At 41.4% G+C, this 19,166-nt stretch overlaps 1 protein-coding gene across 2 annotated transcripts in view; it reads left to right on the top strand.

Annotated features, from left to right (window-relative positions):
• Window positions 1-19,166, top strand: part of adcy3a (adenylate cyclase 3a) — a 67,420-nt gene that overhangs the window by 12,619 nt on the left and 35,635 nt on the right. For both annotated transcript variants that reach the window (XM_079165324.1, XM_079165323.1), the window contains exons 3-7: window positions 3,982-4,131; window positions 11,827-11,957; window positions 13,838-13,949; window positions 17,133-17,260; window positions 17,650-17,808. In XM_079165324.1, the coding sequence (XP_079021450.1) occupies window positions 3,982-4,131; window positions 11,827-11,957; window positions 13,838-13,949; window positions 17,133-17,260; window positions 17,650-17,808 (680 nt within the window). The remainder of the gene's footprint in view (window positions 1-3,981; window positions 4,132-11,826; window positions 11,958-13,837; window positions 13,950-17,132; window positions 17,261-17,649; window positions 17,809-19,166) is intronic.

Genomic DNA, 19,166 nt, shown 5'->3' with positions numbered 1-19,166 from the left:
ATCTGATTTACCTACTAAGAGAAACAAGCCAAAGTATAAAGACTTCCACTTACTGTTACCAGTAGGTGGCGCTATGTCTATGATTCAAAATTTGCTTGCAGATGTCTTCAGGCCTGGAGTCTAATCAAATATTTGAAATCTGGTAAAGATCTGATGATGTGGAGTCGAGTTACATCAGTTTATTTGTTCATGGCGAAGGGTTGAAATTCACCGAGCCCCCACGTCGCCGCCCTTCAACAACTTCTTACAATCTTCACAATGAAGCATTATCAAGGTCTTAAGACTTTTCTGACAACATTTGAGAGGGAGCTGATGAATCTGTGAGGAGCAGGATGTCAAAATACAAAACGTACAACTTCCAGTTGCCACTAGGTGGCGCTATTACTATGATTCTAAATTGTCATATAGATGGGTTCTGAGTCAGGATGTTATGACATATGAGAGATTTAGAGCAGATTAGACAATGTACGGCTGAGTTACAACAACTTCCTTTTTCGTGGCGAATGGTGTTTTTTTGCCGCCACGCCAAGGATACATAGTTGGCTAACTTTTTGATCTTTGAGTAACTTTTCACTGCCAAGGTCTCAAGAGCAAACTGACCAAATCTGAAGTCAATTGGATTAATTCTCTAGGAGGAGTTCGTTAAAGTATGGCTCCTTGAAATGGTCCAAAAACGTCATAAAATTTAAAATGTCCGACTTCCTGCTTGGTTTAGTTAAAAATTCCAAGAGGATTTTTTGTACGTCCCATCACGTTCCACATACCTACCCGGTGCTCGGGCCCTAATAATAATTCCTACAGTTTCGGATCTGGATGTCAAACCAAAGTAATGATTTCATTTGACATATACCGCGTAGGTTTTCATGTCACCATGCAGGTATGATATGCTGTGACTGGTATGACTTTCCCATTGAACCATTGGAAGTGACGTTAAACTAAAAGGGGGCGTCGCGGTCTCACACCGCACCAGTCTTCAGAATGCTTGTACGTTTATCCACAGTCAGGGTCACAGCTGGAGCAAGTTGTGTGATGTTATTGAAGCTCTGGCACCGACCATGTCTTCTTCACAGAGGACATGTTTGTGTTCTGGTGAAACAGCTTCCTGATCATCAAGAGGGTCTTCCTGTGGAGGCCGTTGATCAATAGATGGTGCTGTATTTAATGCTCCACCCATCCCAATCCATTCCACCCATAGCTGTTCCTCAGACTGTTAGTCTGGGTTTTGATAGTCCTGTATCTTTTTCCTGATGGCAGGGGAACAGACAGAGTGACCTGGGTGTGTGATGTCTTTGCAGATGTTGCTGATGTTGCAGACCAAACACTCCAGAAAACAAGCACTTAATTTATAGAAATACAAATTGAGTACTTATAATGTAGGAATAATCACAGCCATGACTAATGTAAACTGTCCACATCATGTGCTCCATTAGCAAAGGGTTTTTTGTGTACCGAAGTTGTGTCGGAGGTCATCCTGACGCGTCGTCCTGACGCGTCGTCCTGAGGATGCAGACTGTCCTGATTCTGCTGGCGCTGTATGGTTTGTGTTAACCATTGCTTGACTGAAGCATGACACCTGTCCAGCAAAAACTCTCTTAGGAGAGTCTGGAGGGTCCAAGAACACCATCAAACACCAGGTCCCTTAGATGATCTGTGTGGTGATCACAGCAATATCAAGGTGATTACAGTATGACAAGGGGAAAGTTACTACAGCATCATCTCAAATGTGTAGTTATGGCAACAACTATGAACAGTGTAAAAGTGAAAACTTCAGTTTTATCATGGAGGAAACAACTGATTAGACAGAAAAGCTGGCTTAAGCTTAGTTCATACTTGTGCTTGGTGCGTAGAATGAAAGAGTTTCTATGTGCTGTGTGCTGCACTATTCTCTGAAACACCAGAGGGCGTAAAAACAAAAAGAACTGTGAAGAATCAAACGGACCAAGAGTTTGACCCATAAATGGCCCCTAGACGCCATAAACCAACCTCCACAATGAGGATTGTAATTAACTGTAAACTCATATCGCATATTCATAGACAAATCTATTGCCTTTATACAAGCACTGTAAAGAAAGAAGTCAAGTGTTACATGTATTGTAAAGAAACGAAAGTTGAATATCCTGGAAACAGAGACTTCCTGTTTCTAAAGCATTTAAAAGTGAATTGGTCTCCTTTGTGTAATCCATAGAAATGTAAATTTGTAATTTTTATCAGTGAACAATTGTGACAGTCATGCAATTACGCGCACCAAGTTACAAAAATTCAGAGGTGCACGACCAAGTGCGCGAACACTTGCGGGAGCCTATGCGTCCCACGGCCGGCCGTGATGACATCATTTTCTTCACTACGGCGAGTATAAACTAAGCTTTAGACCAGGAGTATTCAATTCCAAAAGGTCCAGATTGAGAAAATCTCCTCGTGCAAAGGTCCGGAACATTACAATAATATCTAACTTGATATATATATATATATATATAGATAATTATTCTCCTGCTCTTCATTCTCTTTCCTCATCTCTTCCCCGTGTGTGTAAATCTCACTCGAGTCAGGAAACTTATCAGAATACACATATTTGATTGGCTGAGCAGCATCACGTGATGCGATTTACAGTGCATGTGATTGGTCGGTGTGTTTCCTGGACCGCTGAATGATTGCTGCACCGGTTAAAATACAAGCACTCCGTCAAAATTGAATAATTCTCAATTATCTATCGGTTTTAGGTCCTAGGTCCAGATATAACGGCGTCTGGGTCCGGACCGCGGTCCGCCTATTAGTGACCTCTGCTTTAGAGTGTCACTTGTGTTGCGACCAAAAGCTTGTAATTCAGTACAAGTTCAGGGTGCAAAAAGCAACAGCAATGCAAGACTACATGACTACAACAGCAGAGACCAGGGGCAGTAGATGGTAGTCCAATATGTTACACTGGAACTGCAAGCTGCAATAGTGTGTCACTGACACCAGTATTACAGTAATGTGTGGGGTTGGCCTCGGCGTAGCTTTGCACACACACTGTCCAGGCCACGACAGCTTTTGGGCCTTAGCACGTTAGCGTCTGGGTGCTAACGTTAATCAAAGTTACACAACATTACCAAGCACATGATTTACTGTTTCTGAAATTCCTTCAGTTTGGCCATTATTCTTGCTTCAGGGCATTCTATCAAGTAAATCTGCATACACACAATACAGCAGCTACGCACACGCATAGCGGCGAGAAGCACGGAGCAGAAGACGCCTTCATGTAACACAGAAGATTGTTGCAGTTTAACATTTCTCAAAAAGCAACATCAAAGAACAGTTAACGTTAAACACATCCAACCTACTACTATGGTTATTTAACAGGGTTCAAACATAACTGTTACTCCAACATTGCTCTGAGCTGCGGGCCTACAAATGAACTAGCTGCATTAGCCGTGTAACACTTAGGTTTAATTGAACAGGCTGACCTGCAAAAGCAGTGAAACAACATAAACATGGCGAAAACCTACAGTTTTCAAGTTTGAAGTATGGTCACAGTCTGTATCGATCCTTGAGCTTCAGTTTTGAAAGGAACCCTGCTGTCTACTGACCCTCCTTGAGAAAGACTCTTCCAGGTCTTGTGAACACAATGACGTTAATCCACTTACTAGTACCGTGTGACCAGGTCCGCCATAGCAAAGAAATCTCTATGATTAGATTGTCAGGGTATGGTCACCTAGCTGGAGGTGGTTCTGTAGCACAGCAGCATATCCAGCAGCAAGTCGGACTAGCTCGTTACTCATGTCTTCTGATAGATGGAGCAGGAGGAAAAGATAAAGAATCATCTTTTGTCACACTTCTAGTTCTCTAGACAAAACAGGGACACATTTGAAATAATGTGTATTCTGCATAATATGTCATCTTTATAGCTAAACTGCACAGAACTTTCTGTAGCGCCATATTAAGCCCATATTGTACATGTGTTCATTCAATATTGAGCCCTAACCGTTGCATTCTTTTTCTTTCAAGCTGCTAGCCAACGTAGTGATCTATGTTTGTGCCATCACTGTGGGCGTCATGTCGTACTACATGGCTGACCGGAAACATCGAAAGGCCTTTCTGGAGGCGAGACAGTCACTGGAGGTCAAACTCAACCTGGAGGAGCAGAGCCAGCAACAGGTCAGAGGACAAACCGTACAACATTCTGGTGTTAATACGTGAGTTTAAGGGAACCGTTTCACTTCTGGGGTAATATACCTGCGCCCACAGTCAGAACAGAAGATCCATATCAGTGTCATCTCAAAGTGTCCAGTGCAGAGTTGGATTTTTCAGATCTGGGGTTTTTGATGAGTGATGATGATCAAGCGGCCATTATTCAGCAGTAGCGATGCAACGGAACACAAACCGTAAGGTTCGGTTCGGATCACGTTTCTTGAGTCATGGTTCGGATAATTTTTTGGATCAACAAAGAAAAGGGGAGGAGACAAATATAACTGCTTTCCATTTATTAATTAAAGAACTTCAAGAACACTTAAAGCAAAGAACTTTGGGCTATAGTCTTACATAAAAACAAAAATATTGAAGGTGTCCAATTTGAAATGAAATAAATAAATAAAAATAAAACATTCAAGAATACTCAATTCTGTTAAGTTTAAGTGCAACATGAGGTATGTTGATGCCCTCTTCCTTTGATCAATATTGAAAGAAAACTGCATCAAAAAAGAAAGAAAGCAGAGCAGACCGGAGCTAGCTTCCACTGTTTCAACTGAACTGAACTACTTGGCAACAACTTGGGTCTATGTTTACTTCCTGTCAGGTTATGTCATTCAAATAAACTGCAATAATGTTTACCATTACTGTGAAATGGTCTACAACTTTACATTTGTTTTCAAAAAGATGAGAATATCTCCATTGTCTGGGGAGAGGGAAGACCTTTCTGTGGTGACTGGGATATTGCTATTGGGCGTGTCTAGCTTCCACTCTGCTGCTTCTGTCAGCACCTGAACCAGGTGTGTGTCCCTATGACTCTCACAGAGGTGCGAGCAGCACCGGACCATGAACCTCCCATTCGACCGTGATGAAGTGAGCGGTCAGTCTTTTCCTTTTCATAGAGGCCTGGAACGACCTTCATACTGAAGTGGGTGCGTTAGGGGATTTAGTAGCTTGGCTCAAGCACTTTAACCAGATTTTGAAATCCCTAGCTGACAAACCGGGATGGTGGCGCTTCATATGTGTGGACATGCCTGATGTTTTGCCGTTGTCATGTGTCTTTCTCTTTAAACAACGCCTACATACCGTAACGCTTTTGTCCACCACCCTCATCCCATCATTAGAAGTTACAGGGAAGCCAAAATGCTCCCAAACTTGCAATTTAAATGACGCCGGGAGCTTCTCAAGTTTCTCCGCTCCTCCGCTCGCCATGACTTTCACCGTTAAATGCTTCTAACGCTCCGTTCACGTGAACACACTACTGTTTTCTATCTGTTCACTGACACTTTGCATTGATATTTGGGGACTTATTACTTGAAAAGGAACAGCAGCAGTAATACTTTATTACACACTATTATGATTAAACTGTAAAAATAATACAAATATTCAATTGATCCGCAGTTTACAAGTGATCCGAACCGCGAGGGGTGATCCGAACCGCGAGGGGTGATCCGAACCGATCACGGATCGATCCGTGATCTGTTACGCCACTATTCAGCAGTCATCATGCAAACAAACTTGCATTTCATTTTAATTTGTTTCGAGCCAACATCAGGACATAAATCAAATGCAAAAGTTAAGTAGGTACTCACATTTTCAGGTTTGATTTGCAAATTGTCTGCGTATGAGGAACTGAAACCTCTTTTTCATGGTAAGTCTCGCTATAATTAATTATGAACTTGGCAATACACAGACTGTTTGTCATTGGAGCTATCATTTCCATTTATTTATGACCGCATTGATGCATTTTAAGTTTTTACTAAATTTGTGATGAATCATACATATAAATTCAAATTGAATTTCCACAAAAAACAAGAACACATGTAATAAAGACCATTTCAAAGGATTTGCGGTTCATATTTCTTTGATATTTCACAAAGCTAGGCTAGCACTGCCCCTTCTTCTATTATTTGTGCTAATCTAAGCTAAACCTACCTCTGTACAGAGACAGAAAATAAATCATTCTCATCTTGGAGGGATAACAAGTAGAGTTTGGTTGAAATCTGGTTGTGTGGGTCCGATATAAATGGAATAAAAACACGTCGAACTGGCATTTGTCATTATGACACGTTCTGGCAAATTAGAAAGTAGCCTGCATCAAACTGCAGACAGTGTACTAACTTTTATTGTATTAGTAATTTAAGTAGCCCTTTATATTTGGGCTGCACGATATTGGAAAAAAAACTAACATTGCTATATTTGTTTTTGAAAAAAATGTAAGGAGTACTTACCCTTCAATTTGGAGGCTACATTTTAAAGTTAAATGCATCAATCTGGTGCACAATGTTGTGCTCTTAAACAATGCTTGTAAACAATTCAATCATGAAGTCATTGGTTGTGTCAATATGAATGGTGATGACACATCAAAAAAGTCACAGCCACCAAACATGGTTTCCTTCATAAATACAGATATTTCTGAGCTTTCTTCACCAAGATGGAGATATGTGAGGACCATGTCACTGGGGCTCCAGTGTTCAACACTAGAGTGGAGGAGGTGTGGCTGCCAATTTGAGCGGCACGACCAGCGATGTCAGGCCCAGCAGCTTTACTCTTATTCACTATCATCAGGGTTTCCCTCACATCCTCTGAGGATACTGACAGCGGCCGGTCCTCTGGGGATACTGACAGCGGCCGGTCCTGTGGGGGGGGACAGACTTGACAGCTGACTCTTTGTTGAGGAGATCAAAGCGAGTATAAAATGTGTTCAGCTCATCTGTGAACGTGGCCTCACACATGATGGGAATGCTCCTGTTTTTGTAGCCTGACATTGTGGATCTCCTGCCTCATATCTTCAGTGTTGTTGGTGTTGAGGTCTCTCTTGACGCCTCTTTGCCTCCTTGATGCCAGCTTTCAGTCTTGTTCTAGCAATCCTGTATGCTTCCTTGTCTGCTGACCAAAAGGTAGCTTTTTTGTCCCCAGATAGGGCCCTCACCTTTCATCAAGGATTTATGATTATATGGGATTTTATTAGGGCCCGAGCACTGACCAGGGGTTGTAGAGGCCGTGTTGAAATTGATAGGATTATTAGCTGAACGGTCCGTGGCCCTGAAAGTGCAAGGGACTTGTTGTGTTTGTTAAGATTATTATTAATCTGCACAATTGCATTTTTGAGGGGTTTGGGATGCCCGAAAGCTCACAAAACTTGGCACTTCTTTCAGAACTGGAGAAAATTGCAAAGTTCTGTAATGGTTTGGCTTAAGCATGGCCCAAATGCACGCCATGTTTGGGATAAAGTTCCTTCAATATTCATGAAATTTGGTGGGAACATTACTCTTATCTTTAAGGACATAAAATGTTCTAACATTTTCTTGTCAGACAAGAAGTCTGTCATGTTGGATTTTGAGCGTTTTTATTTTTCGAACACATTTGACCAACTTTAAGGATGCACAAAAACTCATGAAACTTTTCACCAATGTTCAAACTAGTAATTATTTTAATGTCATATAACTGGATTTATTTCTATATGTAGTGTTGAAAGATCGTATGAAAGCATAAAATAACTATTATAACCTGTAACCTTTTTGATTCAAAGTATAACCATTAAACATATAAACTGTTTTAATTCATGATAGAAGTGATTAACCATATAAACTGCATAGACGCCTTATATAAAATAGTCACTCAAAACTTATATAATCCTTCCTCTTCTGAACAGGATCAAACCAGTTCCATTCTGTGTCAGCTCTAAAAGAAGGAGGACTCATGTGTGAGTGACTCATGAACCTGAAGGAGGAGCCAGCTTTTTATCAGCATAAAAAGAAGCATAGAAACTGAGTTTGGGCTTTTCCCCAACTAGACAATGGGACAGACTTCTTGAATAGACACTTAGGGGTCTTACCCCCTAAGAAGTGAGGACAAGAAGACCCTTCTGCTGTCTTACCCACTTATAGGGAGACAAAAGACCTTTCTGCTATCAGAGGACAGCATGAAAAAAAGGAAAAAGAAAAAACTCAGAGAGAGTGGACTGAGAGAGCCTACAAAACATGCAGGAAAACAGCAGAGAGGAGGGGGATATTTACAGGAGAGAGCCTGGACTTTATTCCTTTAGCAAATCAGTGAAAGCAGAATAGAAAAAAACATATTACAGTAGGAGTGTTAGAATTAGTTCTTGTAGCACAGAGACTGTTTCATTGAATTCAAATTGTAGTATGTGATTGTTGTGTGAAAAACTTTAATAAAACCACGGCCTTACCATTTGTAAGTGTTTGAAGCCAAACAAAGTATTCTGGTCCTTTATAACAATTTAACCCTCTTCCCCTGTCCGTTAACGGTGCGGTGACGACTGAAACGTGGAGGAGCTTAAGGTAAGTTCCCTGGGTGAAGACTTTGCAGTGTTAGTCATAAATGGTGAGATGTTCACAATAGGCAATAGTAAAGTATAGACGATTTTTCTGGATACCGAGGCGTTCCCAGGCCAGCTGGGAGATATAATCCCTCCAGCGTGTTCTGGGTCTTCCCCGGGGTCTCCTCCCAGTTGGACGTGCCCGGAAAACCTCCACTGAGAGGCGTCCAGGAGGCATCCTAACTAGATGCCCGAACCACCTCAGCTGACTCCTTTCGACGCAAAGGAGCTGAGCCGGAAGGCGAAGCTCAATTTTCATCAAGACGGTCCGGTGCAGCACCTGCTTTACTGCTGCAGCCGCACCGATCCGCTTGTCGATCTCCCGCTCCATCTTACCCTCACTCGTGAACAAGACCCCGAGATACTTGAACTCCTTCGCTTGAGGTAGGCACTCCATCCCCACCTGGAGGGAGCAATCCACCGGTTTCCGGCAGAGCACCTAGCCTCAGATTTGGAGGTGCCAACTCTTATCCCCGCCGCTTCACACTCTGCTGCAAACCGCCCCAGTGAATGCTGGAGGTCACGATCTGTGGAGGCAAACAGGACCACATCATCTGCAAACAGCAGAGAGGCGATCCCGAGACCCCCGAACCTGACGTTCTCCACCCCCCGGCTGTGCCTAGATATCCTTTCCATGAAATTCACGAACAGGACCGGTGACAAAGGGCAGCCTTGGCGGAGCCAACACCCACCGGGAACGTGTCTGACTTATTGCCGAGAATGCGGACACAGCTCCTACTGCAGTCGTACAGAGACCGGATCGCCTGTTGTAATGGGTCCGGCACCCCATACTCCCGCAGCATCCCCCACAAGAACCCCCGAGGGACCCGGTCAAAAGCCTTCTCCAACTCCACAAAGCACATGTAGACTGGTTGGGCAAGCTCCCAGAACCCCTCCAGTAGTCTTGGGAGGGTAAAGAGCTGGTCCACTGTTCCACGGCCGGCACGGAATCCGCACTGCTCGTCTTGAATCCGAGGTTCGACAAACGGTCGGAGCCTCCTTTCCAGCACCCTGGCATAATCTTCCCCCGGGAGGTTGAGTAGTGTGATAATTCGAGCACACTCTCCGGTCCACCACCCCGGTCTGCCAGTCCATGGGCACTGATGGGCATGGGCACTGTGGAAAAAATTGTTAATAATTATTGTGAGAATTAATTAAATTGACATGTGATCAGACAGTCTCTTCACATATAATATTATTATTATTATTATTATTATTAAAAGGTGATCTGTGCAACTTTGTTATTCAGGAAGTTTGTATCAAACAAGTAGCCCTTCGTACTACTCGGTACCCTTGAAGTAGCTCTGTTTCATATTTTCTGTAGCTAAGCAACCAATCTACTTCCTGTTTATAGCAGCACCCACATGCCCAGTGTACGTAAATAGCCACGTGATATTTATTTTCAGGTGTGCTAGTATGGACGGAAGTTCTAAAACGATGCGGTGTGGACGGAGATGTGTGGATGTCGCCTCAGAAAGGGAAGGTAGACCTGTGGACAACATACCGATGGCTCAATAAGTGTTCCGCCTGTCCACACTAGGAGTTAATCCCGGAGTTTTGTAAACGTATCCGTTCTAGTGTGGAAGCTCAGTGTAAACGGTGTAAAAGATATGTGTGGACATGGCCTCAGTAAGGAGCAGAGAACAGTAGAATCTAACCTTTCTCTGTCATTTCTCTCTCTCTCAAACGAACCTGACCAAATCGTAAATTCTCAAAATACTGCCTGTTCCCTCAAAGATGACCAAAGGATGTGCACCGTGACACAAAACCACCACCATATCGGACCATTTGAGAAGAGTTAGGGGAAACTTTCTAAACTTTGTGAAATTCTGTCTATGACAAATTTGTAATTATTCATGCCTTGTTGTAATTAAGTTATTTCTTTCTTTGTGCAAAAACATTGTCAGTTAGTACCAGCCTGGTACAGCAGATACATCTGCAAAGATGAGTGCTGTGGACACAGGGGCTCAGTGGTGGTCCTTCAATCAGATGATCAGCAGTTCGATCCCTGGTTCCGCTAGTCCTTTGGCACTTAAGCCACTTAACCTTGAAGTGCTCCTGGAAGCTCTATGAATGGGTATGAATGTTCTGATGGGCAGGTGGCACCTTGCATGGTAGCCCCTGCCATCAGTGTATGAATGGATGTGAATGATGACATGTAGTGTTAAAGCGCTTTGAGTGGTCACGAGACTAGAAAATATATATACAAGTACAGTCCATTTACCATTTAATAATACAGTATAAACAACATCCATAATCTACCTCCAATTGAAGCCAAATGACCTGAAGAGATGTGTCAATGTGTGTACATATTTGAATGGAGGGCAGGCTGGTCACCTGTGAACACGTGTCTAAAATTCAAGATAATATAACTTAAAAGCAGCCTTCTGTTGTTTTTTTTACTTTGGTTTAATTTGCAAGCGTATAAACGGTGTAACACTGTATAGTAAAAGTAGCCTATGCTCTGTGAGGAAAGCACACTCCCTGATACACATATATGATAAGAACAGCTGTTTTGAGGCTGCAGTAAACAACTTCAACTTCTGTAATCACTGCCCCACCTGGTGGATAGATCATACTTGCAACTGAGTTCCAGATATGGCGCCATAGGGGCATTAGAAGTCGGCCCTGTGTTCACTACGTCATCGTGGGGGATCTCCTATCAGCCAAGGATCCTCAAGGACCCAGTGGGGACTCATCACAGATCGGCCTTGGCCCTATCACAGGTTCAGGGAGGGGATGGCTGTTTTGTATATATACTGCAGCTGGTCATAAATGATAGATTTAACCATCATTCACCACCATTTGTACATTGGGTTATTGTTGCAGCTGGGCACCTTTGTTATGGTACTTCAACCAAAGCAACCCTATATGCAAGGCACTAATCCTGTCGGTGAACGGTTAATGATTGTTTAACGAAGGTTGACTATCGGTCAGAAAGAAAATCTATTTCCCTATAGCTGTCCAGATAACTTTTATATTAGTCTGCAAGAGACATCAAAAAGCTTTGCACTAATAAGTAGAGCAACCTGATAATTGTTGGAATGCTGATTCAGCATTGTCCTATCCTGACTCCAGCGCTGTACTTAAAACACAACAGTTATATCCATCTGATCATCTCACTCTCTGTATTTCCCAAAATGTTGATCTATTTCTTTTGTTTACTGTGGTCAGCCAGCATACAACTGATTAAGTCTTCATCAATCAAACTCATATCGGTGATTATAACAGGGCATGTACGAACTTTGATAGTGGTGTGGTCTGTGTTTCTTTTCAGTAGCTGTGTATGATGTCCTCTCTGTGTCTGTCTTTGTCCTCTACAGGAACGCCTGCTGCTCTCTATCCTTCCAAAGCACATAGCTGATGAGATGCTTCAGGACATGAAGAAGGAGCCCAGTCAGAAAGAGATGCAGCAGTTCAACACTATGTATATGTACAGACACGAAAACGTCAGGTAACTTGGTTCCTCTCTTGGCTTTGACCATCACAGCTTTCAGCTGAACGTTTATATGTAACATGAATGTCGTCTTGTTGATTTCTTTGACTGTGTGTGCAGCAGGAGGCTTCTCACAGTGCTGTCTAGGTATCTACATGGATCCTTGAGTGGGTTCACAAGCAATGTCACACACCAAACCAATTAAATCCATTAATGTTAAGCAAACACTCATTTATTGTCTTATTTTTTCAAACTGATACACTGTTGAAAATGTACATCGATTGTCAACGTACCAATAACTCAATAACAACACAACAAAGCTATTTTTAAGCAATCATATGGCAGCCTTTTACAAACAGCCCACTTCCCAAGACCGACTGCATGGTTGGTTGAGTTAGCTGAACCAAACACAGTACATTGCTGGTATCAGAAGTCCCCTAGTTGGATGGGAGGGAAGAGGAAACTGGTTTGTGTTGATAGAGAAAGATACAGTCACAAGCTTAAACGTGACAAAGAAACAAGATAACAAGAGGTTAGTGTGCAGATACAAGTTCACAACGGTTCAAGTCTGCCTTAAAACAATGGGCAGGTGCCCACATGACCACCGACACAGCTTTTGCTTGCTGTAATCATTCCTCCTGTTCATACTGTAAAGGTCTTCTTAATTTGGATTAAATGTTAGTGATATGGGACAAAATTCGGTGCTGAAGCTAATATGAGGCTTCGTCAATCTGTCTTCAACAAATTACGTGGCTATATTCCAACTGAACAGTCTTTCTAGTATTACATCCCCTCTTTGTGTTTTTATAGACAGTGTTTCCCTGTTAAGCTGCTGTTAAGTATAGCAACAAAAACAGAGGAAGTTGTACTATAAATACTATTTCTGCACAGAGAGGAGTGTGGAATTTGTCCCCTTTACATTGAAATAGCTTAAGGAACAAACCTTTCAATGTCCAGTATGAACAGGAAGAATGAATGTTGATATGGGCTCCTGCCTGGGTTTGGACAACTGTTAACACAGTTCCAAAACCTGGGTTAAGTCTGTTACCTGAAGCATCACCATCCAGTGAAGAATGAATTCAAGCCCTTCCAGTTTTGAACACCAGCAACTAGACGGATCCCCTGGAATGAGATGTGAGGCCTGCTTTAATAACCCATCATAGAAGTCCCTCATTGCTGATACACACAGAATGAAGATATGCTCCTGGCTGCTCGGTTCCTTTTAGTTTGTTTAAATACATCCTCTGTGGCTCATTTTCAGGTTCTGAATCTTCTGAATGATTAAGTTCAAGCTATCATTCAAACTCCACAGAAATGATGAGCTAATTCATTATCAATACTGAATGATAAGAGAAACACAAAACATCAAATGTTGTGATGGCTTTATTGGGCTTATTCACACCTACCGAAAGAACGGGTGGGTGTGGTTGCCATTCCATTTTAATTTGGCTCAGTGAACAGCAAATGCATTTGTCCGACTGAACCAACAACATCAAAAACAACAGAGACTAAAACTCGTATCTGACATGGCTTCTTGTAGCCTATTCGAAGCTCCTGTCGTCTCCATCAACACTGTAGGCTGTGAAAAGATGAAGAGTTTATCACAGCATAAAGATTCAACATCTTACCTGCTGCCTCCTGTCCCACCTCCGTTCCCCACCCTGACCACTAATTTATAAGCGGTGTGCCAGCATAGCCAACTAGAAAGCAGCCAGTCATCAGTTTTCATCAGTGATCACTGCTCTGAAGTGAAAGACTGGACACAGATTCTAAGTAGCGATTTGTAACAATGTGACTAGTTGATAGAGTGAAAATGTGCATGAATGATTCTGTTTCTGTGACTGTAGCATGATATCAGTACTAATGGGCCATCTTGTATCTGTCTTGTTGCGGGGCAGTATTTTGTTTGCAGACATCGTGGGCTTCACACAGCTGTCATCGTCCTGCAGCGCTCAGGAGCTGGTCAAACTGCTCAATGAGCTCTTTGCTCGCTTTGACAAACTGGCTGCAGTGAGTTTCACACCGTTACATAACATTCTGAATGTTTTACAGACATTTGGAGTCTTTATCCACCTCTTATGTGAGTGATTTGGATTGTTTTAAAGTATGAGGCATCATCACAGTTACATAAAAAGAAATAAGTGATCCAGCCAGTGTTTTTTGTTTTGTGTCATCATGAAATCCTGTAGCAATTTTATTTTGTATTCATATACACATTTACATATTTATATTAGTGCTGGACAAGTTAACGCGTTATTATCGCGTTAACGCATTCATTAATCAACGCCGACAATTCTATTATTTCGCGCGTTAGCGCAGTTGTTTAAATTTATTTTTATTAAGCGGACATTTTTAACACAAGAACCGGGCAGCGAGCGGTGAACAGCTGTTTGTGTGGCGTCACTTCCTGTTTCCTTCACCTACATTCCCCATGGTCCTAAGTCCCTCCATGTACAGCTTCTTATCACCCTCTATGTACCAACGTACATTTATAACAAATACCACACATATTACACAGTAATCAGCGTTCCATAGTGTCTGACCAAAATAGGAAAAATAGCAAAAAATAAATTATTAGTTTAAATTATTTTTTTAGAGTTTAAAGTTTTTTTGTTTGGAAGATGTATAATAAGCATATCATTTAGTTATCGCTACTGAGAATTTAACAAACATTAAAAAAAAAAGAAAAAAATATGACTTAGATAGGTTTGCAGTTTTCAAGGTGTATATTTCAAATTGCATCTATTACACACAAAGATAAAATTGTGAACACCGGCTGAATATCTATTATCAGAATCATTATAACTGTATTTTAACTGCTACTGTGTAAAGGGAATACTGCTGTTAAAAATAACCTTATTTGTTTAAAGTGTTTGCAAACCAAATATTATTGCCCTTTTGCTCATATAGCAGTACTTTTAAAATAAAAGTGTGTAATACACTACTTTTTGTATGTGTGTGTGTATATATATATATATATATGTCTATATATTTATTTGTGTGTGTGTGTGTTTGTGTGTGTGTGTGTGTGTGTGTGTGTGTGTGTGTGTGTGTATACTGCATGTGTGTATATACGTGTGTGTGTGTATATATAGAGTGTATATACTGCATGTGTGTATATACGTGTGTATGTGTGTGTATATAGAGTGTATATACTGCATGTGTGTATATACGTGTGTATGTGTGTGTATATAGAGTGGATATACTGCATGTGTGTATATACGTGTGTGTGTGTGTATATATAGAGTGTATATACTGCATGTGTGTATATACGTGTGTGTGTGTATATATAGAGTGTATATACTGCATGTGTGTATATACGTGTGTGTGTATAGAGTGTATATACTGCATGTGTGTATATACGTGTGTGTGTGTGTATATAGTGTATATACTGCATGTGTGTATATACGTGTGTGTGTGTATATATAGAGTGTATATACTGCATGTGTGTATATACGTGTGTGTGTGTATATATAGAGTGTATATACTGCATGTGTGTATATACGTGTGTGTGTGTGTGTATAGAGTGTATATACTGCATGTGTGTATATACTGCATGTGTGTATATACGTGTGTGTGTGTGTGTATAGAGTGTATATACTGCATGTGTGTATATACGTGTGTGTGTGTGTATAGAGTGTATATACTGCATGTGTGTATATACGTGTGTGTGTGTGTGTATAGAGTGTATATACTGCATGTGTGTATATACGTGTGTGTGTGTATAGAGTGTATATACTGCATGTGTGTATATACGTGTGTGTGTGTGTGTGTATAGAGTGTATATACTGCATGTGTGTATATACGTGTGTGTGTGTGTGTGTATAGAGTGTATATACTGCATGTGTGTATATACGTGTGTGTGTGTGTGTATAGAGTGTATATACTGCATGTGTGTATATACGTGTGTGTGTGTGTGTATAGAGTGTATATACTGCATGTGTGTATATACGTTTGTGTGTGTATAGAGTGTATATACTGCATGTGTGTATATACGTGTGTGTGTGTATATATAGAGTGTATATACTGCATGTGTGTATATACGTGTGTGTGTGTGTATAGAGTGTATATACTGCATGTGTGTATATACGTGTGTGTGTGTGTATAGAGTGTATATACTGCATGTGTGTATATACGTGTGTGTGTGTATATATAGAGTGTATATACTGCATGTGTGTATATACGTGTGTGTGTGTGTATAGAGTGTATATACTGCATGTGTGTATATACGTGTGTGTGTGTGTATAGAGTGTATATACTGCATGTGTGTATATACGTGTGTGTGTGTGTGTATAGAGTGTATATACTGCATGTGTGTATATACATATGTGAGGTTATTCATTATAAGGTTAGCAATATAAAAACTACTTTCTGTATTTCACATATTATTCATACAAAACCAAACTAGTAGGATCTTCAGTGTGACCTAAACTCAGGATACCTGCTGACACAGAGGACTGATCACATACAGTGCCCTCTGTTTAAGACATTTGCAATCTGTTTAAGACATATAGTCTTATATCCTATATGTAACCTCCATCATTTATGTTCAGTTAATCCAGAGAAAAGTGTATGAAGTAAATGTTATGTATCATTAGTTAACTGTGAATAGCATCGCCTCATTTATTTGAAAGGAGCCGACACAAAGGGCAAAACACCAAGTTCATCCAACGTGGGCCATATGTGCACATTCCTGGTAGATTACTTTGTGTATTTCTTCTGTTTCCGTTGCCATCTTTGTGACGAGAGACAAAATAAGTGCTGCCATGGTAACTGTCCAGAGTTGTGAGGAACAAAAACCGCTGTCAGAGAACCTTAAAATCCCCAGATCTGTTCCTCAAACTGGACCTCCTGGATGGTACCTCATGTCTCACCAATACCACTGCTGTCACATTAAATTGCACTTACCATGAAGCTCATGCTCAAAATGATGCTTAAGAGCCGTATCTTAACTCACTGATGTTAGTTCACCACAGCAGGTAAATGGAGCAGGACAGAAAGATATTGTGTGTAGCTATCTAAAGTCAGTATCTTTGCCAATCCTGATCCAACAGACTAGATCTGTGGATCTCTAAAAGCTATTCCAAAATGTTTCAGAGATCAGCCATTCCATAATTTCTATAATTGCAGAACAAGACAGATGGATAAGGTGATGTAGGTAGTCCATCTCTCTCTCTCTCTCTACCCTGTCAGAAATATCACCAGCTGAGGATCAAGATCCTGGGAGACTGCTACTACTGTATCTGTGGGCTGCCGGACTACAGGGAGGACCACGCTGCATGCGCTATCATGATGGGTCTGGCCATGGTGGAGGCCATCTCGTGAGTACAGGGACAAGGGGGTCGAGAGCTGGCCTGTTCTAAAGTTCACTTAGTGTCAGCTACATTTCGATGTGATGCGGTGGGTTAGTCACTTGGTTCACAGTGTGGAATCGATCACTCTGATAGACTTTCTGTGGACCACATCTGTGAAATAAAGCAAAGTGAACAATGAAGGGTCATTAAGCTCAAATCGATTCTGATGCAACATTTTGGTCGGACTCCAGACGAGCTGCCATGAATGGATTTCCTTTAGTTAGGACGCCCTTGCTGCTCTAAATCAAATCCATCAGAGACGGTGTTCCCTATAGGTTGAGTCAGAAAAGAGAGCTGGGTTTTTGATTGTAACAAAAACATTTTATTTAATGTCGTGCTTTCTAAACCAACCACAGGTATGTCCGAGAGAAAACCCAGACAGACGTCGATATGCGGGTTGGAGTGCACAGCGGTACAGTCCTTGGGGGGGTGCTGGGTCAGAAACGCTGGCAGTATGACGTCTGGTCCACAGACGTCACTGTGGCCAACAAGATGGAGGCTGGAGGAATACCAGGGTAAGAACAGACATGTAGTTCAAGTTTTTGAAATGGAGTTACTTCCATCCACTGTTGGAACAATGTTTATGTCACAATTACATCAGGCTTCAAGTGTTAAAATGATGTCTATGTTGCTTTCAGTCCATTTTTTTGGGTCCTTGACATTGAAAAAAGGTTTCATAACAATGTTTAATCCATTCTGTCTTGCTCACTTCATTTATTTACCATTTTCTTTCTTTTTCATATTTACCTGCCTTCTATTTCAGCTTTAACTTCCTATTTTCCATGCATTGACTCAATTTACTTTTCAGTCTCTTATGTGAACCGAAGTAACTGAAGAGCAGTTGAAATTTCCTGGATACCTTAAATAAAAGGATAGTTCGGCAGTTTAGAAACCATACTCAGTGTATTACTACAGTAGATAGGAGCAAAGTAATGTACTGCTGTGTGTGTGAGCAGCAGCAAAATGTATTTTAGACACCTAAAATAATTTGTTTAACTGTACGCTGTATTCAAAACATTTTCACCACTTTACTTAACTGAACTAAAAGTGAAACTGCTGCCTACTGTAGTAAAACACTGACTGTGTATAAGAACATCATGCAGCCCCACTTCAAAACACCAGATCTATCCCTTTAAGTCCCCGGGGCGGGACATCAGGCTAAAAACATGGCCTACTTTCTACCTAATGTGCCCACAGCCTGAGAACGTGGGCCTCTGAGAAGATGTTTCCGTTTGTCCCTTGTGTTCTGTGTGACTGGCCTGTGTCTGCAGGACTCAGTCTCACCCTCACAGTGCATTCCACAAGGCTGCTGATGATCGCTGTCTGTTTGATAGTGATGGTGAGAATCTCACAGTTCAACACAACAATGGTCCACTTCTGTGTGATGTCTCATTGCACTTAACCTCTCCACCATTGCTCTCCTGGTGTGTTCCAGGTGTGTTGCATGAGTGGATAATTACAAACCAGACCTGTACCCCCCAGTTCTAAAAGCTCCCATGTCTTTCTACTGAGCCCTTATCTACCAAAGGAACAATCCCATATTACATTGGTCAATGTCATCAGTTACCAAACTCATTTTCATGAAATCACATGCAGTAATGACCTGTACAGCAGCCTTTTCCCCTGTCTGATAGTTAATGGTGAGTTAACATTTCTAAAATCTGAACTTGTTGAAATGACAAAAACATGCAATATAAAACATTCTATAAATCTAAAGCTGCATATTCTTTTTTTCTTCTAAAAACAACGTCTATTTACACACATCCAGCAGACACGGAGCAACATTGGCAGTTGGGTTTGTGTCCACCTGATGAATCCAGGTCCAGTCGTCACTAACTGGCTCATTCACAATGTTCTTCATCTAGTTTTGGAC

The sequence above is a fragment of the Pholis gunnellus genome (assembly GCF_910591455.1).
Source record: "Pholis gunnellus genome assembly, chromosome: 8".
In the NCBI taxonomy this organism is placed as follows: Eukaryota; Metazoa; Chordata; class Actinopteri; order Perciformes; family Pholidae; genus Pholis; species Pholis gunnellus.
Note: the sequence above shows the minus strand (reverse complement) of the source record. Positions and strands in the feature narration are given on the sequence as shown.